Here is a 26,347-nt window from a genome sequence, read left to right as displayed (position 1 = left end):
TTTTGTCGTGCACTCGTTTTCAGATATTTGGAATTTACCATATTTTTTTAAGAATATGTTAGCTATATTTCACCCATGCATTATCAGGACGAGCCAATATTTTTTTAATATTGAGGCTGTACCTCAGGATTTGATTGGTGCTCCACAACAAGGGTGTAATCTTAAGTTATCATACAGCGGCCGAAATTATATCATTATCTCAGACAAAATGGCGGTTAAGTTCGTGTTTGTTTGCCTCTCAGTAAAGGTGAAAACATCTATGAACTGTTTTCTATACCAAAAATAAAACTGCAAAGACTGTGCTAAGTGGGATTATATTTTAAGCATTTTAAGCGATTGCATATAATCTATCAACTGCGGCATCGTATTCAGTTAGTTACTCATTTGCTAATTATGATGTTACGGAGAGGAGATAGGCCAAATTTGATCATGACAAGTACAAATAATCTGTCCAGAGAATATGATACTTTTTCCTCCTACCTCGTGCATCCTGATTGGTGGAGTCGTTATCTTTTAACCACTTATCCGTCTCTTTCCTTCGTGTCTGTCTTCGTCTACGTATGTCGTATTTGAATAAACGATGGGTAATCCTATTATATTACTTTTTGCTTTTCCACGCCCTGTAACATACCCCCTCCCCCTTACCATAATACTTGTTCCTTATTCAGTACGAAATGAAGCTTGGAGTTTCAGCATAACCCTTCCAGTGTTCATTGGTTAACAAGTAATTACATTTCGAAGTTTGTCCAGCCTTCTGTTGAATTTCGACATTTGTTTTCACATACAATATGCAGCAAGTTTCCAGCGGTTATCTTTGGCATGGAGACGTAGGAAGAGGTTAGTTTTAGTTTAATTAATTATCTAGCTTCTTGTACTCTTTCTCTACAAGAAATAGTTGCTTTGAAATTCGTTCTATAGTGGAACAGAATTCTGACCGAGTAGCTGTATTCTTAATGTGTGACGTAATTTACATTTAGAGTGTGTTTACAACAGAATCACATATAGGTCTCTGAGAAATCAATTCTATACTTATATTGTTTATGTAATTATATTACATATCAGAAATACGGCCTGTATGAAAAGTACAATTATTACTGTTGATTTTCTAAAGAAATTCAACCATCTACTCGCTCAGTTTGTTAACTCGAAGGCTCGTCATGGCCGATAATTAACTACAACTAGAGTAACGCTCTGTCCTGCCAAGACGCCTGTTTCACGTTCTGAGGGTATCATGAACACAATTAATAATGCAGCTAGGTATTTGTGCTTCGTATACAGTCCGGGATAAAATGAGGTCTAAAATAATATTGTCTTCCGTTACTCGTTATGTAATAGCGTACTGACCTACATTGCCTTTTGTACTATTTGATTACTGGTATTTTAATTGACAGCTGTGTAGGTAATGCAGGATTGAAAGGGAGAGTGATTATGAATGACGAATTCGGAATGATGTGAAAGCCATCGTGGAATAGAAAATGTTCTGTATAACCATTTGATTGGGAAGGACTGAGGAAAACCACAAATCTCAGGATACTTATGTAGACCAAGAAATTTAGGTCATTAAAGCTATGATTTATCGACAGCAGATTTTATATAGCATAGGCTGTGTCAACTGAAAACACGCACAGAGTTGATATGCAGCATATATATACCTTCATATGTAACTAACTGTCTGGAGAAGAAACCTTCTTGAGAAACTGATAAATAAATTCTTCGCCTTTTGTGGATCCCAAAGGTTCATTACCGTGTTTACATTGGTCTCTGTCCTCAGCCAGTTGAATCCAATACAACCCCGCACAGCCTGCTTTATTTAAGTCCATGTTCATATTGTCCTCCCATCTGTCTGTGCTTCGCCGAAGCAGACTCTTCCCTTCAGGTCTTTTGACTAAAGTTTTGTCCGAATTTATTTTTCCTCAATGCGTGTTACATCCCATTCCATCTTCCTGCATTTGGTTACCCTAATACAGTAAAACCCCTCTAGTTGGACACCCCTATATCCTGGACACCCCTCTATATTGGAAACTTTTAATTGGAACCGGCGAATATCCTATAATTTTACATATCCACAATAGCCTATATCTTGGACACCCCTTTATCCTGGAACTTGGTCACCCCTTTTGTTGTAAGTTGGACAGGTGCATGCATTCACTTAGCTTCAAGGCTTTTATGGGAAACGTTTACAGTTAGTATTTTGTTGTTTTGAATTTCTGACTGATGAATGCCTTCTACCTGAGGATTAGCTTATGGTTGAGGGTGTGAGACATTGAACACATCATTGGAATCCAGTGAAAGTGTATAGTTATTCTTTTGTTGAACCCCTCACTGGAGTTTTAACTTTGTCAGTACAGTGCTTGCAACTGAGTTAAACAGTGTTAATAGAAATTGGAAAGGTATGCTTTCCCTCATAGTCAACCAGGAATGGTTTAAACTTTATTCCGATTGCTACGAAAATTAGAAAGGGAATGGACAAATTCCAAGATAAAAGCAAAAGGCAGTGTCTTGTGACGAAATTTTTACAAGAAATAAGTGACATCATATGTTGAGCTAATGCCGTAAGTACAATTAAAAAAATACATTCTGAACATTGCAACCATGAGAGTGGGTTTCAAAAGATTATTATTATTGTCATTAATTCTTAATTTGAGCAAGCCTACAGTAGTTAGATTATGTAAGTAACTAGATTACATTGTCGATAAACGTAAAGTATTGGTGCCCTTCCCTTTGAACTTATCCAGGCAAGTTTAATTTAGTGAAAACAAAATTTGTAAAAATTTAATTTACCCTTTTGATTTTTGTTATCAGTAATTCCCTTTTTGGGGGGGGGGAAGGGCTCCATAATACTCTACAATTACCACATTGTCATTACACCACAATTTGAAAAGATGCTTTTCCCCTTTCCCTCTATCCTGGACACCTCTGTAAGTTGGACACATTATCGTGGAACGGCAAGTGTCCAAGTTAGAGAGGTTTTACTGTAATATCTGCTGAAGAGTACAACAAATGAATATTCTCATTATGCACATTTCTCCATCCTCCTCTTGGGTTCTGAAACCATTTGGGAGAACTGGTCGACCATGGGAAGATTATCTTAATTCGCAACTCAGATAGATAAGTTGTGGTGTTCACAGTTGTCACAATGTGGACATTGTTCTGCTTGGTCATAACGCCAGCTGCTCCGTCAAAGTTATGATGATTAAAATGGCTCACGATGAGATCCACTAGCGGGCTTTTGTGAACATGCTGATGAACCTTTGTATTCCGTAAAAGTACGACATTTATTGACCGGCAGAAGACATACATGCTGGACAATGTACAATGTTGTTTGTTACTTAATATTCACAGAATAGGTTCACTACTGTATTTGTGTTATCGACACTGATTTCAATTGAGATTTGTAATGGTAGGCAATAACAAAGTTAACCAAGCAAATAAGACTAAATATTTTTATACCAGTCTTACAATTATGATACCACAATCTTTATTTATTGCAAATAAATAACCTTCTTCCCGTTTACTCCGTGTCACAGAGCCTCAAAAGGGGGGGGGGAATAAAATGGGGTATGAAAATATGTAGAATATGGGTAACGCTTTTTACACTGTTGTTTCAGTCACCAAGGTCTTTGGTTCCGACTTTTCACTCCAGAGGTCCAGATTCAATGCCAAGGTCCGGTGGATACTTCGGTTGTCAACTGTCATTCAATTTCATCAACACTTACCTTCATATATCACCGCCGTTGATGATGCGATAGGTCGAAACAAGCAGCACATTACCCCAACTCCATCTTTATTTAGTAGGATTTGAGGGTCTCATGGGGGCGAGATGACTGTCTTACGGGTTTTGACGCCGTGTGGTCTAGTAGAAGTTTACCGACGTTTTATAGGTCTTTGCTACTTCTATCTTCGCCCTGATGATGGAGGCCCTGAGTATGGAGGCAACAAGGACCTCTGAAATGTTGGAAAAACTTCTACCAGACTACACGGCGCTACAACCGAGAAGACAACCATCTTCGTCTTCATTGTGAACAAAATTCCTGTATTGACATATCTTAAACTAATATTTTATAGGACATCGCTCAAATCTTGCCCGGAGAACGGCTGTTCGGACTGAAGGTTTCTGTAGTTTTCTTCAGTCCCTCCAGGATTGTACTTTAAATTAGGCCGTTACCGTCACTTCCGTATTCTTTTGAATTCATTAATCGTGCTATCGCCAGACACTTTACATTCCGAGGTACTGACAGTGACGTGAAATATACCACCAACAGAACTTCATAAGAATGAATGTTTTAACTTAACATTGATTCTTTGTGGACTGGATTCATCTGAGTCAGTACAAGGTCCACAGGTGGACTCTTTTGAGTATTGTAATGAATCTCCGGGTTCCATAAAAGCTGGAAATTTCTTGAGAAGTCGAGTGACTTCTCCAAAAAGACTGATCAGCTGGGAAATTTATAAGTGGTAATTGCGGATTTAAATTCTGTCCAGTTTAATTATGTGTCTGGGCATGCTTTCGAAAAAAGAGGCATTGGTCATTGAGTAAAAGTTACAAATTGTGTCTTAGTTCATTTTCATTGCCATCAATATGCTCCTCTCCGTAAGTCAGACAATTCTTGTAATGGGCAAATTTACAAATTTTAGTATTTAAATTTCCAGTAATTATAAAGTTATCTATTTTTGTTTGTAATTACCTCTGCTTATAGCGATCATGAAATTTTACAATCTCTTTAAAACTACATCAGGTATATGGCATATTGCCATTATCAATTAATAACGACCGGTTTACTTTAATAATACATGTGTGTAGGCCTACATAATGTGTATGACAAACGACAGTAAAGCATTTTAGAATGTAGAGCAACTACACAAACAAGTACCAGTATGGTAATAACTTATACCACTGTCAACAATATATGAGAAATTATTTTCATACTTCATCAACTTTCCATGTAAAGGTTTAGAACGGACGGACGAACGAACGAAGATGTCCTGTTTATCCCATAATTGAACGTATTGATTAATCATTGTGTATTGCAAGGCTTTACTACTTATATAGCTATATACGAATTTTAAAAATATGTACAGAAAAATAGACGTCGATGCGAATATTTCCTAGCGGCTGGGGACGGAGTACGTGCCCGCCTCACGAACTAATGCAAATGCGCTCCTCAGAACAACACGGACGCTGCTTTATCACGCATCACGGGAAAGGAGAATAATGAACGCGTGATTTTTGTCACATGACAGTGTGTTGAAACTGAACCTCCTTAAGAGTCATGTGATTTTCGATTTACGTAATGGTCGATTGTGGTTTTCTGAGTTGTGACGCTTTTGAGTCATTTAGGTAGTTTACAACGTTTCGGAAGAATGTTTGGGCTTTGTACCACCTACAAGATGACATGAAATTTTAAATAAATTATACAACTTTCAACAAAAAAGTATAAAATCAAGTGATAACAGTAAGGGTCGTCATACAGTGGTCTGTACATTGTATCTACAATGATCCAACCCATCCAGCAATTAAAAATTTGTATCAACTAATACTTTTGTATTACCTAAATACCAACAGAGTTCAGGGGGCGGACGTAGTGGAAAACATTGAAATGGAACAGCTGATACCGTCATTATTGTTCTCCTGAAATGAAGCGTTTTATGAAATATTTTTTATTTTATGTTATATTCGTTTCTAATTACGTACATGTGTTTGTGCCACATCTGTAAATATATATTTGTAGCCTATTTATAATGTGATCTAATGTGTGAGCTAAAAATGGAGGGACACTTGCAAGGAAGGGTGAGAAGGGCCGAAGACACTGAGGTACGGAAGGGATGACAAAGATATACCGGAGAAGGAAGGAGATAAAATAAATGAAGAAAGAGTGTGATGGATAAAAGTATGAAATAAGCCAATCTCCGTTGAATTGTAACGAGGTAATATTTGTTGAAGAGTACAAATTATGGGGTTACTCGTTGTTATATCCTCTCCGACTTCCTGCCACTTTGTCCCTCTTAAGTCCAAATATTTGTCTCATCGCCCTGTTTTCAAATATCCTTGTTACGTTAAAGTACTTGGAGTTCCCCTCTGTCTGCAACTTAAGGACACGCCATGCCGTGGCGATGACAAAGACCCACCTAAAATAGACAGCCTTGGTTTTTTTAAGGAAAATATATTTTAATAACTATTTTATGGAAACGGTTTGCGATTTTAAGAAAGAACACGGAAACCGGCTAGAACTTGCCCATCTGTTTGTTCGTTGAAAGTGACTGAACTGATTACGCATGCATATTTACAATTGATTGCAGCTCTGGTTTCTGGAAATCCTGCAGGAAAATAGAACACATTTTATTTGCCAGGGATATTTTTGTCTTATTTGAGACTATATCTGCACATGTGTCAGTGCTACTGCTGAATTAATTAATGCTGAAGGAACAGGTTTAATTTGCCTTGTTTTTGATCGTCTCGTGTCGACCACATTTTCTCTTTCACCAAACCATTGTCTTTAAATATTTTTTATGCAAGGTTTAAGGTAAAATGAAAAATTGTGGTCCCTTCTAGTGAGATATAAAATATTAATTCAAAACATCTGTGATGGAATAATGAAACATCCCTGAGAACAAACCACCTGCAGAGAAATCTTCTCGGGCGACAAGTCGCGTCTGTATGGAGTGAATTTTCAACGTTTTGGACATTGTCCCTGTCGCCGTCATATTCAGTCCCTGATGATAGAGGCACAGACATTCTCCGAAACGTTTCAAATTGTTTCACACTGGCATGACTGATCGCCCGAGAAGACATTATTGCATTCAGTCGTCGAGAAGGCTTCAAATCAAGATATTTCAGGAATAGTTTGAGTGTGTATCGACTAGTTAAGGGAAACTTGGTACCAGATGTTACTAATTAGTTGTTATCCCTTTTCACTTGCAGGTATTCTGGAATTAATTACTTTATTAGATCTGTTATTCTGTAACTCCGCACTCCCCCCTCCCCTTCATCACCATTTATGTAAGGAACTTTAGAGAGAACGCTGATGTAAAACAATACGCAAAGATTATCAAAGGCGGACAACTGTATTGGACTATCTGGACGACCTGCGAATGAAGCCAGAGGTCTAATTGTATATTCCTACCACTTTAATGGAATGTCATACAATTTCATATCTTTCATTACACAAACTGGTGGAGGGAGAGCAAGTCTTTTAGCAGAAGTGGTTAGTTCGCTTCTTGTTGAGTGCATTGTAACGACAACTACAGTGGTCTGGCGTTCCCCTTTGCGTCATTTCGATGGCCAAGAGGTCACGACCGAAGACTGATTCACCATGCTAATCTCTATAAATGTGCGGGCTTGTGTGGAGGGTATCACATTGTATAGTACCTTCCCATCGCTAGTTCGACGTCAGTTTTTACTGTTCTTAGGCATGAAATGTGTTTGTAGCCAGAATGTCTGTTGAGGTTGTGATTGACAAAAGATCCACAACGTGTTATAAAATAGCTTCTTTATTTTATTTATTTACATGCTTCACTCATTTTATTTGGAATTGCTTAAATCACCCATCTTCAATTAAGTTATAATATTGGTGAAAATCGATGACGCCGATGTTTAAAGTACTACACCCGCATTTAGCTGCAAGAACTGAGGAAAGTTGCAGGAACAAGTTAGGAAATGGACGTGTAGGACAGCAGTTTTGGAGCGTTCGCTAGAATTTGACCTTCGCGAATGATGCCAGTGACAACAGAGGTTTCTGGGTGCCTGGGGATTTCCCAGGTAACCATGGTAGCCTTGGGATTCCCCACCTAGCCAATACCTCGCGCTAAACTACATATAAATATTTATGCAAAGTGCCTGTCATTGTTGCCCGATATTAATCACAACTGACATGTGTAGAAACATTTTATTAGAAGTTCCCAGTATCAAATTTAATGAAAATCCCTTCAGCGCTTCTCCGTTTCTTACAGGCAGGTCGAAGTTAATAGGCGCATTTTGCAACTGCTTCCCACCCCCCGATCTCCGGACTGAGTAGCATTTCCGGCATCTCCAGGTGCTAGCCACTCAAACGCGATGTTCCGTACTGGAATGGTCGACTCTTGTTCAACATTTCTGTATTAAGTTCAAAAGTTATTTAACGTCAATGGCGAGACATAATGGTGGACACTATAGTGTGCATTACTTAGTAAGTGTATTTCATTCCGGTAACCCGGTGTTCGCCTGGCGGGTCACAGCGTGTGTCGGTTGTTGATAGTGCGATTATGAACAGGTTAAAAACCGGGGTGACGAGCTATCATTTCCTTCTGTCGGTGCAGGTAGCCCTGTACCTTGGTGGCAGTTCCAACTGTTGTGGAGGAAACACGCTCTGGAAATCTTCTTTTGTTTCTTAACTGGCTAATGACCACGGCGTACAGATCGATTCTGGGGCACTTTCTGTTCTTATTCAACGGGTGTCAGTGGTACAGAGACCGAAACGCGAAGCTGACCACTCATCGCAATATCGCGTAGCGCTCATAAACAATGATAATTTCTTTCTCAAGATATTTCTTCACATTGTAACAACTCTGTCTGAGTCTGGGTGTTGTTTGTATTACTATGTTCCTCGTGGTATTTATTCATTTAGTTTTTCAACAATTTAACTTGTTCTTGGAAAATCTTCTGCTTATTCGGAGTCAAGAGGGATTTTAATTGATAGAAAGTGGCAGTGGAGTGTGTTCTTCCGCACATTGTTCTCAAATCGACCCACTGTGCCAGTCCCTGAAGATGATGAGTGAATTGTTGCTAGTGGAATGATGATTGGCAATTTAAAATCGAAGTAGCTACTTGGAAAAGAATTTATCTACCACATGAATTGTCCTTGAATTGAATCCTGGCCTCCGCGCCAAGAGCATGGCCTGTAGTTTCATTTTTTCTAAACTTTTCTCTGGGTTGGATCCAAAAAGGGTTGACAGACGGACAGAAACACAATGCATCCATGTAAAGCATTATAGGTTTTTCTTAAGAAACTCATAGCAGTTTTATTTCGTGGTTCTAAAATGTGGTGACAGTAGTGTGTTAAGTATTCTAAAGAATATTTTTACGCATTATAATTTTTTATGTTTTAAAACGTAAAACACATAATAAATAATGTCCAAAGGAGATGGTCCATGACTTCAGTTCGACACAACATAGTTGAATTTGTGTTTTCTATGCTGAGTGATGTTTTCTTTTGGCTGAACCTTTAATGCCAGTTACTTGTTTCAGAAATACCCGGACGATGGGGTACAGTAGAACTTGCACACTTTCACCTGTCGAACGGGAATACAGAGCCCTACACGGTAATACCACCATCATCTTCACGAGGAAGAGAAGTAGGTAAGTTCAATTCTATGCTGTCATTTGCTGCGAATCCCAACGATACAAGATACAAATACTCTCTTCCAGTTTTCATACCACGACATTTCTCATCTCTCCCAGGTTTATTACAGTCCCCGCCCGACTTAGTCTGCTTGATTACATAAAACTTTGTTTCGTTCGCCTTAGTCTACTGACTTTCATGACAACATGCTGATATATTCTCATCCGTTATGCAAATCTCGCGCACGATGTCATGTGGCTTCAACGTGCTATCGCTGCCATTACTCAACGTAAGGACTCCGTGTCCACAGCCAACAACTGCCATGTGACGCAACGGGGAATTCACATTCACTGTTTTATCAAAACAAACTGTCCGAGTGGCGTGATCTGCATTTGGAATGCCCCTTATTCGAACCCTAGTGTCTGCTGTTGGTTTTTCATAGTTTCCTATTATCAACCGAATGTGTGTGTACGTCGTGAATGTACATCTCGTAAATATCTAAATTTATCGAAATGTGGTCAACAGTTCCGGAAGGTAGGACGGGCAGACACACCCCAACCAAGCCCGAAGAATCGCTCGCTCGAAATAACAATCGTTAGACAGAGATTTCAACCGAAAACATTCTGGACAAGAAGCAGTAATTGTTACGAACTGCATCGCGATGTACGGTGATCGGAAGGGATGAGTACTATTTTGATGTGTCAGATTGCACAGCAATGTAGAAGAACTGAAAGTGGAATAATGTTAAGTTGTGTCGGATTTGGGGATCTGACAGCGAACTTCAGCCCTGAAGATGGAGGCAAGAGTTTCTCAGAAACGCTGGTATCTATCTACAAGTTCACACGACGTTACACCCAGAAGACCAGTACTGGAATCGTGCTGTAATGTTAAATCGAAGGATTTTCGCACATCTATGGTTAAAAAAAGAATATGTAGCAGAATGTTGTCACAAAGGCAAAATAGAACACGCGAATTGAACTTCGTTACCAACTACCGTCTGGAAAAATAATTAAATACGTGACAGCAATAAAAGCAAATGATTGTAAAAAAATATATCATATTGGAGCTGGCTGCCACGCTCGCTAAACTAGCTCATCCGAAGTCCGAGTCCTTTCCATCACGACGTTACTAAATTATCCTCATACTTCATCACAAGTAAGCTAAATGTTACAAAAAAAAATTTTTGTTTGTTGTGGTGATGTTAACTGTTTTCGAAGTCATGATGGAGGATGCACTATTGTGGGTACAAAATCACAAAAATGTCGTCAAATTCGATGTGATAGGCAGATTATGAAAACTGAATTGGTAGGGATTAATAAGTAACCCACCGAAGACGGGAATAGGACAACTCACAAATGGAGGCGTGAGTGTCACTTTTTTTTCGATGGTAGTTTCCGAAGTACTTCTGTGTTAATGAACAGCATATTGACGTCATAAAACTTCTTTTCCTTATAGAAGGAGGAAACTCGACTAAAAATTCGTCGTCTTCTCATCCTCCCACTCAGGCCAGAGTCCTGTTATGATTTGTCATCTAATTTCTAAGAGTCCTTCTTTAGAAACCAATATTCACTTATCTGCTCAGTGAATTCACTGTCCTTTATTAATCTCGAAATTTCGTTACAGTGTTTGCCAGAATCCGCCTCATTCAAATGAAACTATTCCGCTCCCTTCGTCTGATTTGTTCAAGATCCATTTTAATATTATCCTATCATCTATGCTTTTGTATTTTGAGTGATTCTTTCCTTCAGATTTTCCCACTAACAAATCGTGTGCAGTTCTCACATCTTCCACACGCGCTACATGCACCGCCCAGTTCATCTCACACACAGATCCAAAACATATTTACGTGTGAGCTGTTGTACATTTTCCGTGTTATTCGTGTATTTTGGGTTCGTTTACTGAACGACGCATTTTTAGCAACAGAGGCCTAGAGTTTTACAGACACAGAATGACAAAATTGGATCGGTGTGGATATATACCTGTTGCAGCATGTAATATAGGCATGTGAATGGAGAAAATATGAGAACCACTGGAGTTTAAGTTGGCGGTCTTCTGAGTTATTGCGTCGTGTCGTCTGGTAGAAGTTTGCCGACGTTTCAGAGGTCCTTGCTGCTTCCATCATCAGGGCAATGGTGGAGGCAGCAAGTACCTCTTCTACCAGACTACACGGTTCAGCAACCCAGAAGACATCTATCTTCAGACTCACCGCCATGGAAACCTCAAATCCTACCACTGGTACTGCTCTCCCAGCTGACATTATACAACAGATAGCCTCCGTAATTGTAAGAGTTCTGAGCAACTCGACAGTCGTTGTTACTTTTTTTTTAAATATTATAAGCCTTCAAAAATAAAGCAGTATCATTTACGTCAATTTTATCCTGTTATATGGAGTGAGTGGATCTGGTAAAGTAAAGTAAAGCTGTCTCACTATACGCCATGTAGGCGTTTGGGGTGAGTGGAGGTGTAGCTCCTCTCTTCCTTGACCCCGGCACTAGATGGGGGTGAGTGGTCAGCATCACGCCCCGGCCGGATTTACCCCCGGTAAAGGACCCCGGTACCCATTGGATAGGAGGCTGGGTGGGCCCCAGAGCCGGTCTGGACGCAGAGGCTAGAGGAAAAATCCTCTGCCCCCGTTGGGGATCGAACCCCGGCCGTCCAGCCCGTAGCTAGTCACTATACTGACTGAGCTATCCCGGCTCATGAGTGGATCCGGTAAAGTTGCAAAATAAATAAAAATATGACTGTACATGACTCTACGGAGTTTATATTTAAACTGGAACTCCCCAGAATACTCCCTAAAATTCTTTCATAATCTATTATCTCTTCTGTTGACTTTAATATTTTGATATAATACCCTAAAGAGTGTATTTGTATATGAGTAGTATGTTTCCAACACACTAGACGTGGGTTACTTATTTAGCTTAGATACATAATGTTCGTTAGACTACCTTATCTGCACTTCTTTCTCCAACCGTGGCTAAGTACAGCATTAATGTCGCTTTTGGTGTTGATACTGTTGCTTATCGTGTTTGTAAACATATGTCCTGTGGAATAAAGGATCCAGACAGGAGTCTTATTTTTAAGCCACTAAGTGAAATTAAAGGCATAAATTAAATTCGTGTACCGTGGAAATTGTACAAATTTTGTGTCAAAAATATTTCAGTACTCAGTGTCCTGTATAAATCTGTCAACATTTGATTTGAACAGATATTTTGTCTCTTCTTATATCGTTAAATATACAGTAAATCGAAATACGTAAGTGAAATATAATACTTGTCCTTGTTTTGAATTAAGCATCACAACGTAAAGACTTACGGAAATGGAGAAATAGCTCCACGCATTTTTAATCTTGGCACTAGAGAAGGTGAGTGTTTGGATACAAACACTAGCCGGTTTACCACCCAGGAAAGATCTCCCAATGTCTATCAGATAAAAAAATTTATCTTACAAAAAATGTTTGTGCCGTAAATATGGAAGATCAACATTTAAAATTGACGTTTCTGTCTGAAGCGCATTTAGATTTAGTATACGCTTGTATCTGACGAGATTAATTAGTTTTTCAATTAAAGTGCTGATACAATTTGTCGATAACGCTGTACAATGTTCGCAAAGAGGCTTACTCCATCTTCGACCAGGCAAACTGATGGATTGGTTTTGCGAAAAGCCAAGGCAGCAGTGATTGTTCTATCAACTGCAGAGGTTATTTAGTGCCATTATTTTGGTAAAAAACAGTGAAAAGTGGGGAAAGTGTTGGGCGAATGTTTGCTCTGTCTTTGTCTAACACAAACGTACGTGTAACGTCCGGGTATTGAACCCAGTTGTCTATGATGTGTGTGTCTCTGTCATGACAAACTACGCAACCCAACTTCATGTCACTTCAGCATTCAACCTTCCTTTGACTGATAAGGTTCTCCGATAAGTTAGTTCCGGCCATTTCCGCTGAAACACTTGAATTGCACTCTTCATTTAAAGTTCATGAAAAGTTCAGAATTCCGTTGTTAATACTATTGTTTGTTAACCCCTCCCCCCGATTACATCTCTCGTATAATTTTCAATTCAAGCCTTCGTGAAACTGTTAAGTCCTATCATATTCGAAAAGCGCAGATGTTGCAGAAGCAACAAGCGTTTGTTTGTTAACGTGACTGATTGTTTTATTGGTTACCTGGCCGTCGGACTGTTAACTGGACTAACGGAAAGAGTCATAAATACCTATCTTATAAAGTAACTTACCTGTGCCATCTATATTGTTAATAGCAGTATGAACCACGTTTCTCTGCAAGTTTTCTGCGAGGCGTTGGAAAGCATTTATCGTAGAAACAAATTGGTTTCAGCGTTTTGTATATTGGGCGGCTTTTAAAAAATATTCTTACGTTTACAAGATTTGGGGTCTGAGACATTTCAAAATTTACTCATTCCTTGTCTTCCTGTTAATACAATTCAAGATCTACACATTATGATGATCACACTTGCTTCCTTAATTAAAAATCAACATGTAATAACGCAACAAATTCCAGTATGAAAACTTCTAAGAGAGGCCCAGGCGTAGATGGGAGGATAATATTAAAATAGAGCTCGCAGAAACAGAGTGCAAGTGTTTAGACTGGGTTACTTGAGCTAAGAATTCACTATGAATACGGCAATGACCATTATTTTCTGGGCTGGCTTATCGACTATTAGCTGCTCAAAAAGGACATTTCTCCTAGGAATAATCAGTTAATTTACAGACCGATGCAAGATTTCACACCTTTTAAATTGAGTTGGATGTAGCAATCAGGAAGAAATATGTTTTGGTTTTGAAGAAATTAACATAACGATTAATGTCAGTTTTGTTCCCGATACACTATGGTTTATCAAGAGTTCTAGTCACGAAAGCACCGAATTTCGGGATAAATAATCTCTATCGTAAATTGTCTGTTCTCGCATAGAGAGGCTGTTCGCTTGTCGCCGGGTGCAATTGTTCAGGTGGCTTTCGAAATGTGTTGTCTTTTTCGAACATTAGACAAAAAAGTCTGAGAAGAAGCCAGAAATGTACCGTGTTTTCGATGTCGTCTTAATCTTCGAGTCGCAGAGTGGTGTTAGTAGGTACATAATGTCCAGTGTGATAGGGTAGCAACGTGCATCACGTTGCTGCAAGTTGGGTTGCCAGCTTTGTCAGACGCGAAAATGGTGCTAACCAATGACCCTACAAACTGGGAACCGTGATTACGGGGGCAATTTCGTGCGCGTGATGATAGCCTTGGTGATATGTGCAGGCCTTATTAATCGCTTCGGAACAGGAAGCAGTTTGGTTCTTAACATTGCATAAGCTTTGACGTGGCAGGACTGGAATATGTTGACTAGCGGACCGGTCCCATGAGAACCTGTCACTCATCTAGTCAAGAAATTACCGGCCTTTTTGTAGCCCGGAAGTTCGGTACGGTGTTTACATGACCCCGCCACTGGAATCTATCTAGGCCAGTTGAATGCAGTTCGCATCTTCACACTGTGTTTCTTCCACGTTTATTTAACGACCTGGAAATGTTTTAAACTGGAGTTTGAGCTCCGAAGTTTGAAAATTGATAATTTTTCAAATGTATTTGTTCCGGTAGAACGCGTGTGGGTGGACACATTGCCTTGCCAGTTTGTAGTTTAGGCTTTGGCATATTTTGTACAGACAACGAAAGTTATTTGCGTTGTCTTTTTAATTCGTACAGTTTCAGGAGTTTCACATATATCAGCAATTACTAACAGCACTGTATTACCTGTCTGTCAACACATGTGTATTATGCCAAGACACTCAACTGCAAACAACCTACCGGGTTAAAGACTTGTCGCACAACCTTCCATAAATTACCTTATCTGACCACCTTTCAGCAAAGCTTCTCGCTGGCTACCATTTCCTTTCATTTTATTATTAGACACTCTGACAATGGAGTTAAACAGAGACAGCCTGTTGTGGTATATACGTATTAAATATGGGGCACTAGACACAAATTGATGACGTCAGAGAACAGCGTTTGTTCTGAACATTTCCTCTTTTGCGGTGTGTCACGTAATATAGTGATGTTTAAGCTATTTAGTGTAAAAAGTCTGTTTAATCTATGATCAGAATGTGTTACCATAACTGGCGTAAAATCAGTTGAAATTTTGCCGGGAATGTTTTTCTTTCTTCCTTTGCTTTAGCCCCTTCGTTTTTTATCTCCTTTTAACCTTTGTCCCCATATTCTTTCACATGTCCTTATAATTAGCAGAGGGAAATGAAACAAATAAGTGTAATGCATTTTGAAAGTATTCGTACAAATTTCAGTGGAATTCATACCACTGGAAGAGATCGCCTTTAGATTTTGTTACAAAATATTGTTTAACGATGACAAGAGATTAACTACCGTTAGGTTGGAAACTGAATCTGTGTGGTATTGCACTATAAAGACATGTTCCACTGTCTTTAGGAGCAAACCCAAATGACTACTTGTCAATCACTCAAAGATAGTTACTCCTCTGATGATTCGAGCGACTTTTTGGAGTAGTTTTACAAGTGCATGCTACCGTTTAAGGATACGGAAATCTTTATTGTCGGATGCATGGGTCACTGTTGAGATGCCATCCCTGAAAGATTGGGTTATCATCGGAAAGAGATTGTCCTGACCATCAATATATGGTACATGGAATCGGTTCTATGTATTCATATACAATGGCAGTGTTCGCCGCCCCTGTCTGCGCTTTCGTTTATGACTAGAATATGAATCGTTAGATGGTACGGTGATGAAACAGGATGAAAAATCAACACCAAATTCATATACTGCATGAACTCTAATCTAGTCTCAGAGACGGAAGACCTTGGTCGACCAGGGTCAACTTGTTCAGTTTTTTATTTGCGCACTATGTTTCTTCGAAGGCTAAGAGGAGTAATTAAATACAGAAATAGAGTCTGCTTGGTGGTGATGTTGGTACTTTGATAAATTACCTTAGTGGTCCCAGACAATTTTGGATGGGGCGTTCAGATGTTCGTCCGTGTACCATGCGGCTGCGACATTGACGAAAAAGCTATATAATTTTAACGTGAAGCTGAATATGAAAAGTAAATTCTTGGAGTCAGAGACATTCAGGCATGTCGCATAACTTCGGCTTTCTGAGACAAGTCGAAGTTTTTGCTCTGGCCGTGAAAACCTGTCCTGTAGCAGAGATTAAGAGTTTTGGCGTGTTTGGGGTTATGGATTACGTATAGGCCGCATTTCTCAAGTACGTTCTTTGTTATATTGTGTACTTTACTGGTATTAATATTTATTTATTTTAGATACACTGCAAAGAGATATAGATCGTTGAATTTCACCACATCGAAAAAGAAAATGCCAGAAGTTGTAGATTTTATAGTGATGACAATATTTTGCGTCGTATTCAAACTTGTATTTGTACGACGAACCTTTGCAACTATATGTAAAGCGGTGTTTATTGCGCTCATACGACCACATATCAAACTTAAATACAGACGCTAGGGAACTTGCTTGAGGCCTTAAGTATGAGAGTGTTGCACAATAATTCTCTCCTGAGTCATAGGATCTTCTCCGGAGGGGCTATTGTTAGTAAGTCATAATCAGACGCGTCCTTCATATATGATGTTTCATGTGTTTGCTTTGAGTCAAGAACGCCTAAAAGCAGAGGGGAAGAGGGTGTCGTCGTGATGTCGGTCCGAATACAGAATTTGTGGATCTATTTGGGAAAGTAATTTTCCAAACGAGAATAATAGTGTGTGTGTATTTGACATATCGCACATGATTAGAGAGAAAAACACTATAGTCATTGTAACTAATAGGGACAAGCAAATGCAGGTACCGTAACGGTAAGAAGGTTGTAAGCACTGCGAGAACAGTGTTCAATTAGCTATATCACATTTTATGAGCGGTCATATAATTTTATTTTAGCATGTACGTATTATAATCTGCTGACAAAACCTGTACTCAGGTGGATATGTTGAGATAGTTGGACTATACATATTGTCCAGTGACAGAGACTAGCTTTATCTAAGGGACCCAACAGAGTAGGTACCTCTCACCTGAAGAAGGAGACAGAACCAGCCACCGAAACGTCGTGGGTTTTAAAAAATAGACGATGGAAAAAAGTCATAACAACGAATAATTTTAAGTGTAATCTACCGACGTCAAAACCTTTAGAATTGAATAAGGTATATTAAATTTACACCATTTTGTGCATGGACTTCATTTGTCAACAGTCACTTCAAAAATTTTCTTAGCATCTGAGGACGTAAAATACAGACAAGTTAGCAAGGTTTGCATTGGAACAAAAATACAGTAAGGTAAATATACACAGGATCTGACTGAGCAGAGAAGGATACAAATTTTCATTCTGGGCAAGGATATAGGACTTTGAGGATTAAGAACCAAATCTTCCGAAAGTTCGTCTTGTCTCAGCAGGGGAGGAAATTTGCTTTGGAATTTATCAACATTTTGTATGCCTTATTTGACCCAAGTATTTGCACATGAAATAACCACATATTGGGGAGGTTATGCCCAGCTGACCGTATTATCAGTCAATCACATTATTGAAAGCATTTTAATGACATTCGTTGGCCTCTTGGAGGATCTAGACCAAACGTTGTTAAACTTGTGTAATTTGGTTCCTCTCGGTCCAATATAAGTAATACTTTAAACGAAGCTGAATTCAAACCTTATCACACCTTATCACGTTTATAAAAATCACCCACTAATAAAAAATCAGAACATCATGTAAGATATACACCTTCCTAATGTATAAAACTTTTGTTTTTAAACGTTTTATATGGTGTGTATATTTGAAGATAAATGAGCAAATTCGTATCAACATATTCCTCTCTTCGTAATTATCTTTGAAGCTTATTTCTGCCACAAAGTTTAAGCTTACGATCAGTAAGACGAAAGAAAGAAAGAAATTGACTTGTATCTGTGATAAATTAACATCAAGACCAAAGATGAATTCAAGTTCGCAAAGGAAGTATTTGGGAAATGAAAATTACATCCTTACGCATCTGTACTTCACAATTAAATTTCAGGCTTTAGAAAGTAATATTGGACCTGGAATTTGAGTTTGTCACGGCTGTTAAGATTTTGATTGTGATGCCGTGCGGACTTGTACTTAGTCACCAACGGGTGTATCATTGGTAACCATGGCGTCTCGACCTAGAAGACACAGTCGACACTATATCGGACCTACTACACATTATTAATTTTTGTTTCTTGAAAGTAGAAACGATAGTTGCGTTAAAATATTTGTCGTGCTGAACAGAATATATTTACATGCTCTGAACGTTTGAACGTTGCTTCTGTTGGTTAGAGTAGCGCCAGAAGATTTTAGCGAAGGATGCTGGCAGCTTCAATGAAAAAGAATGGTAATTGGGGGGGGGGGGGGCATCGAGAGCTGAACTGTTTATTTTTTTCGGGGACTGTCCAGTATATTGAAAGTAGGATCAGGAGTTCGAGACTGGAAGAAAGTAGGCAACTTTTGAACGTTGCGTGATTTAGAAACCGTTAAGAACTCTCATTTATAACGAAACAAGCTCATTGTTCTCGACACAAAACTGCTACGTTCTCAATAACATCATTGGTGACTTTATTTCGTTAGGTGTATGTGCATTTTCAGCGTATACTCGTTTCTTCATATAATCTCAAGGTGATCGAGGTGACCATAAACAGTTATTCATTTTTGTTCGTCTTATAAGTTCACTATCATCTGTATATATCACATGGCCTTGAGTGACAGGATAACTATGAATGATGGATTGGGAAACACAAATAAAGACGTCGTAGTCGTCACCTCTCGCAAGTTTTTGCTGTAGAAATATAAGAAAACTACGAAAATCCTCAGTCAGTGGTACGTGACTCTAATCTGTGATTTTAACCTGGACTTCCAGAATACGATTAAGTGATGAATGTGTATGAGAACAGTTTGCTGAGAAGAGTAGTTGGACCTGAGAGAGGAATAACAGAGTGATGAAGAGAAGTACATGGTGAAGATCTTCATAGTTTTTACTGTTCACCAAATACCATCTATTATGGTCGTCATATTAATGAGAACAGGATACAGAAGTTTAGTCGGAAGGGAAGAGACCGCTTGGAAAAAGTAGTGCCAGATCAGATTCTTTCTGAGGTTCACTGAACTTGAGGGTCTAAATGTGTTTTGTGCTGTTCTTTGTGCCAATGTACTGAATAAATTTTAAAGATTGTCTTATGTTAAACTACAGAAAGCTCAGTGTGTTCGATACATCACCTAAGAATGATGACGACTGTACATATAAAGTGTGCAACATCGAGAACGTTGAAGATTTCTGTCTTCTGGGTTGTTGCGCTGTGTAGTCTGGTCGATGTTAACCAACGTTTCAGAGGTCATACTGCCTCCGTCATCAGGGCGATCATCGCCCTGATGACGGAGGCAGTATGACCTCTGAAACGTTGGTGGAAATTTACCAGGCTGCACGGCGCAACAACCCAGAAGACAGAAATCTTCATACTCACCGCTGTGAAAACCTCAAATCTTACATCGAGAATGTTGTACGAACTCCTGTACTTCAAACCTGTGAAGGCGAAGATCGTCTTGTAGGATTTGAGGTTTTTAGGGCGGTGAATCCGAAGATGGCTGTCTTCTGGGTCGTAATCTGGTAGAAGTCTACCAACGGCTCAGAGGTCCTTGTTGCCTTCATCATCGCCCGGATGATGGAGGCAGCAAGGACTTCTGAAACGTCTGTAAACTTCTACCAGACTACACGGCGCAAAAATCCAGAAGACAGTCATCTTCAGAGTTATTTATCATCAGAGAAAGTAGTCCGAAAAGGATTGATCACGATTTACACTAACCTGATGAAGACTTGGGAGGGATCCATTAAGTCACGTATAATCATTACCATAGCCATGTGTAGAAGAGTGGAAGTGTAGGCCTATACTTGAAACTGCAATTTAGAGAACATTTTCCAGACACGTTCCTTACGGCGTAACATTTTTACCTCGTCAGGCTTGATCATTTATTTCAGATACAACTGAATTTCTGTAAGCCACTATTTCGAAGAATGTTTACAAACAAAATTCGTAGATTTAAAACATCTTCGTGTAAAATAGGAGTTATTTGAACCGATATGAAATTCAATAAAAATGTGTGCAACAGTCTTATTATAGACTTTATAATTTCATATTTATTCAAAATCAGAGTACTTTCGGAAATGAAACCTACGGCCAAACATGACTTCCATGTCGTGCGCTCATATTATGCATTTACTTCAAAGAACGCACAGAAAGCAAATGGTGTACTGTCTGGACAAACTAGAGATTTGATTTTCTCCGCAGAACATAGAATTGCTAGCGTTCTTAAAGGATCACACTCATTCGTAAACGAAATGCGTCTTTTCGACCTCTCGCCGACTGGTGGTGCATGAATACCATTGCACCGTGCGCAACTTCGCACACAGTTCCCAGACGACGTCTGCTTATTGGGAGATTTATTTTTAGGTTATTTAACAACGCTTTTCCAGTAGCTCAGACCATATAGCGTCGATTTTAGGAGATGGAGATGACATTCGGGGCACGCGTGTTGGGTAGGCGAGATTTTCAGCTTTATCCTACTTCCTGTTATTTCCGTTTAGATTCAAATTCTCTCTTCAGCACTCCAAATCTCTCAAACAGCATGAATGACCAAGTTTCAAACCCAAACAAAACATCGGGCATATTTCAATTTTCATTTTTTAGGTATAAATGGGAAGACAAAATGTTCTGAACTGCTTTGTAACGAGTATTCTCCGAATTCGTGAATATAATTTCGATTTGTTACCACTGTTCCAGAATCTTCCAGCATGGTACGTTATTATCAATACTTGTTTCTCAGTCTCGCTTTCTGATCTTCGCTTGCCATTTTTATAGACCTCATGTATCCTCAAGGTTAATCACAGTTCATATCCAGTTTCTTCTCTCATTTGCCAAAATTTTCTATTGATTTGATAAATTACAATTCTCATGCCATCCACTTCCGTGGCTGGTCGTATTACACTACTGTTTTGCCGTAGTTTCTGTTTCATTTTCCGTTATACGCAGTAGATCGGATGTCTGTATTCAAGCGGTACTTCAGGAGCGAAAAAGGAGGATGACCTGCGCTCTGAGACAATTCTGTTTACAGTAGTCGGATTCAGCCCATAGTATTGTGTAATGTCTGAAGATAACTCACTCCCATTGTTCTTACGCTAGCCTCTCTCTTGGCTGTCCTGCTGGGTGTGGAGCAGCTGACCTCGATGTTGAGGTCAAAGCACGTCAGCCATGTTCACTCCAGAGTCGTCACATTCGCTGGTGCATACACGCAAGAGACAGTTAAATGAGTGGGTGAATGATTTTGAGTTTTATATTTTGATTGTGGTCTTGTGGGTCTCCCATATAACATCATTTACAGTCTTGAGATCCTGCGATTATTAAACCTGAAATTTAATTTACTGTTCATATAAAACGTCCACAATCGGACCTCATCGTAAGCCAGCTAAATTCAGTCAAAAGACCTTGCCCCCCTCTAAAATACATTTAAAAGAGATCTCTTCCCGTGAAGTTTTACAGAGCAAAGCTGGTGTAATTCTGAGCTTTCCCATTTGTGCTACACACTTTTCCCATCTCATGATGTAATCGACTTGTTAACACCGAAATGTGTTGAATTTAAATTATAATACTCTCGCTGTGTCCGTCCTGGTATCTCCTCTTCATTTTCTTCGCCACTTCGTTCTCAAACATCTCATTTTGTAGTCGTCCTTCAGACTGAGTCACTCGCAACTGAATATATACGTCTAAAGCCCGGTCTACACGCAACGTCTTATCGTACGTTTTGTTTCATCAGTTAAGATGGTCAGGTAAAACTGACCAAAATCCCATGTCCACACTATTTACGTTTTAGCTACCGTTTTCTGCTCAGTTTCAGTATTCAGATGAAGTATTACTTGTAGCGATTATTGGATTGTGTCTCGTGAAATTGAAAAGAAAGGAAGTTGTACGTCGCTCACGGTGATCTAGAGCAGTGGTCTTCAACCTTTTAACACCCGCGGCCCGGCGAAAATAGGAGAAATATTTCGCGGACCGGCGTCAGCCAGAAATAACAACCAATGTAGATAGAATTTTATTTATTAAATTTAATGTTATAAAATTACAATTGTTGGTTAGTGCGACATCTGCTGCTGCTTCTTTGTAAGCAAATTTGATATACGTGGTTGCAGCGTTGTTTCTGAGAGACGAAGCGCTGGATTAACATCAGTTCGATTTCTCTGTTTGGTTTTTATTACTGACATAGCTAAAAAGTCTTTTCACACAAATAGGAAGTCGAAAAAACGACCAACAATTTGATAGCTTTATAACTCAGAGATGGATATACTTTATCGAGGGATATCCAAAATTGAGGCAATGATTGCATTTTATGTCTGGACACCAGAGTGACATCAGAAGACAACTCGATCAGTTTTTCTTTCTCACGAGGATCAAGTGCGCATGATTTTATATCTTCCAAAAAGGGATTATTAATCCAGAGGTTACCTTTACGTGGATCTTCATTTTCAGGGAAATAATTATTAAAGTTTTCAGCTAACGCTCTTAAATGTTGGCTTATTATGTTGAATATGACTTTCTGGTTGATATCAGCAGCATTCAAAAATTCTCCCAAAAGTGGAAACATTTCTATATCTTCCTCTTGTACGCGACTATCCCAAAGAGCCAGCTTCTTTTTGAACGCATCTATTTTATTTCTTAGTGTAAAAATATTCGTACAAGACCCCTGAACGGAAATATTAAGTTCGTTCATAAGGTTAAATATGTCCGCCATATACGCAAGCTTAGCCATCCATTCCTTATTCAATAAAGGCTCTACTAGGTCAGATTTTCGCTCTCGCAGAAACTGCTTTACTTCTTCCCTCAGTTCGAACGGGCGTGCAAGAACTCTTCCTCTCGATAACCATCTCACTTCTGCATGGAGTAGGAGATGTTGGTGATGTGAGTCCATACTCTCACACAGTGTCGTGAACAGCCTCGAGTTCGTAGCTCGACTATGAATTTCGTTAATGATCTTCACAGCGTCATTCACCACAGTGTTTAGTTCAGTAGAAAGCTTCTTTGCAGCTAGATGCTGCCGGTGGATCATACAGTGAGTGAACAAAACTTCTGGGTGCGCGACTTCCTTTATTTTCGCAACTACTCCTGAGCGACGACCAGTCATGCTCGCAGCACCGTCCGTACACACACCAACACATTTGCTCCAGTCTAAGCCCTGTGCTTGAAAATACTCATCAATAGTATTAAATATCTCTGAACTAGTGGCCCGTCCAGGTAAATCAAGGCAACAAAGAAGTTCTTCCCTTAAGTCTTGATCTTCACTATACCTCACGAAGCAAAGTAGGATAGCATGGTTACTCACGTCAGTTGATTCATCAAGTTGGATCGCGAAACATCTCGATTTCTTTATCCCCTCTACAACTTGCTTTTCAATATCGATGGCCATGTCAACAATTCTCCTCTGAATAGTGGTGTCCGAAAGCGGTATAGCCTCTACTTTTTTAGTGGCTTGAGGACCCAAAATTTCTTGTACGACATCTAAGATGCAAGGCTGTACTAACTCCTCACCAATAGTAAACGGTTTTTTCGTTTTAGCTATTCGAAGAGCAACTAAGTAAGACGCTTTAAGCAGCGACATGTCACTAGTCGTCATCGTTTTCATTTGACTTTTCTGAAGTTTCATCTGGTCACGTAATCTTTTAAAAAAGTCCAGTGGCTTATCAGTGAAATCTCTATGCTTCGAATACAAATGAGGAGCCAGTTTGGACGGTTTCATAGCGTCATTTGAAAGAACTTCGGAACATATTACACACAAAGGCCGTGGCGATAGTTCACTGCCAGGGGCTACAATAAAACCAAGCTTTAAATATTCGTTATCGTAATGCCTAACAAAGTTTCCTGTTCTCTTTTTGGTTTGTATTGCACATTCCGAAGTATCAGGATATTTCTTTTTCTTTGTTTCTTCTAAACTTGAAGCACTTGTCATACTTTCGGCACCATCACTAATTTTCTTCTGAATATTGCCCTTGCCTCTACTAAAGGAGGTTAATAGGTTTTGTTTTTTGACGTTTTGTTTATCCATCTTGCAAGGTTTCAAATTTTACGAAAGAAATAATTTATTTTCCGAAATTCCACAACACAATATTAAAAAAACAATACGCACGAGCGCGATAAAATAAGAATTCTTGCAACGTGTTATAACCGTTCTTGGTTAGTTGTTTGCTCCAGCTAGCTCGGGTGCTCAGGGTCGTTCACGGGGATCGGATGTGTAACGGAGAGATAATGATTTACTGTTAATCTAATTATACCTTTATTATGTATTTATTTCAAAACACTAGCTTATAAACGTCTTAACCTTATACAGTCAAGAAACTTTCCACGACTGTCCACGACACACTTCCCGACTGCCGCTGCTGGCTCACTCCTCCAAAAGACCACATGTGAGTCCTCCCCCTACTTTCTCACTTAACACAGACGACCCTTTGTTTTTAAAGAATTTCGGCCAGCTCGCCCTTGCAGCTTTACTCCACAGGACTCTAATGTCTGGACGGTTACAGTGTCGTCGACAGGCGAGCTGACGCAATATTCTCATTTGGCGGCCGCACTTCGTCTATACTCATCGCGTGCAGCGCCCCGCTCGCCGCTCGCCCCGCAACATTGGGAATTCCCCGAATCGTGTAGCAGTATAGTCGGGTGAAAGCAAGGTGAAAGCTTTCGCGGACCGGCAAAAAATTCTTGCGGACCGGCGCCGGTCCGCGTACCACCGGTTGAAGACCACTGATCTAGAGGATGGTTGCTAAAGAGGGGCAGATTCTCTCATGTGAATTTGCTTCGGGAATTACGTCATGAACCTGGAGATTGGCGTAATTATTTACGAATGGATACGGACACTTATTTGAAATTACTGTCGTTAGTAACTTCAGAAATACAAAAAAAGGACACTACCATGAGAAGGGCTATCACACCCCATGAGAGACTGACTGCTACTCTAAGATTTCTAGCGACAGGTGGAAGCTACAAAGACTGACGTTTTACCGGAAAACAATGCTCTAACCGATCCGTTTTGTGAGAGACGTCCGTCTTCATTCAGTTCAGACAAAACGTCCGTTTCTCTGTCCATACGTAACATTTTAACTGATACGTCTTAACTGATCAAAGAAAACGTACGATAAGACGTTACGTGTAGACCGGGCTTAAGACTAAGGTCACCAATGTCACTCCCGCAACTCGTGCCAGTGCAAACCCCCCCCCCCCCCCCCCCAACACTGTGGGGCTTTTGAGAGAGGGAATTCCCTTTATCGAAACGTATTCCGCCTGCCTACTCGATAATGAAAGTGACACGAATCAACGATGGCGCAGCTGCTAATCGAGAGCTCACTGAGTATCCACATGCGTTCTTTGCAGTTTTTAATTGAGATTGCGCATATCAGATTTTAAAAGAATACCTCACGTACTTTGCAAGTTTTACCGCAGATATCATCCGCATAAGCGTATCAATAAATCGCAGGCAATGTAAAAATGTAAGCGTATCTCATTATTCAAAGAACACGTCATAATGGAAATTTGGACAAATGTTATCAAGATTTGTGGCTTTGTAGGTACACAAGTTTTCTGTATATATTGACGCATTAGGAAATTACGATGAAATCGTTGGCTGTTTAACATTGCTGTATCGTTTGTTCTGTTTAATTTTACTCTGTTCTGTTTCCTTCCAGTCCAGTCTACTCGGTTCTGTTCCCTCTTGTTCTAGTCTAGCGGTCTAGTCAAGCATTCAGAATGTCCTGATTTGGATTCCACCTGTCGTCACTAATACGAACAAAAATAAAAATCTAAATGAAAAATAAAATAGAGCAAATTCCTGAAACAGAGTTTGTTCCAAATATACCACAGACAATGGACAGTGTATAACAGATTGTTGATATGTCCTGACAAAAGCCAGTGGTTGTCTAGCCTGTGATGGCGTTCAAGTCTCTGGCTAATAAACACACTGATGAGGTACCATAGCAACGC

The 26,347-nt window shown here is 39.5% G+C and overlaps 1 protein-coding gene across 3 annotated transcripts in view; it reads left to right on the top strand.

Annotated features, from left to right (window-relative positions):
* Positions 1-666: 666 nt before the first annotated feature.
* Positions 667-26,347, top strand: part of LOC110834299 (ETS homologous factor) — a 40,597-nt gene continuing 14,916 nt past the window's right edge. Inside the window, exons 1-2 of one of the 3 annotated variants that reach the window (XM_022073297.2) lie at positions 667-837; positions 9,221-9,331. In XM_022073297.2, coding sequence (XP_021928989.1) covers positions 789-837; positions 9,221-9,331 — 160 coding nt within the window. In that variant the 5' untranslated portion in view covers positions 667-788. Of the gene's footprint in view, positions 838-8,074; positions 8,163-9,220; positions 9,332-26,347 lie in introns of those variants that run through there. The other 2 variants (XM_087353639.1, XM_087353640.1) reach the window with 2 other exon arrangements.

This window comes from Zootermopsis nevadensis, unplaced genomic scaffold (assembly GCF_977971745.1).
Source record: "Zootermopsis nevadensis isolate Lab colony 2312 unplaced genomic scaffold, Znev_1.0 Znev_ptg000022l, whole genome shotgun sequence".
Taxonomy (NCBI): Eukaryota; Metazoa; Arthropoda; class Insecta; order Blattodea; family Termopsidae; genus Zootermopsis; species Zootermopsis nevadensis.
The sequence above is the reverse complement of the archived record's forward strand: the minus strand, read 5'-3'. Positions and strand labels throughout refer to the sequence as shown.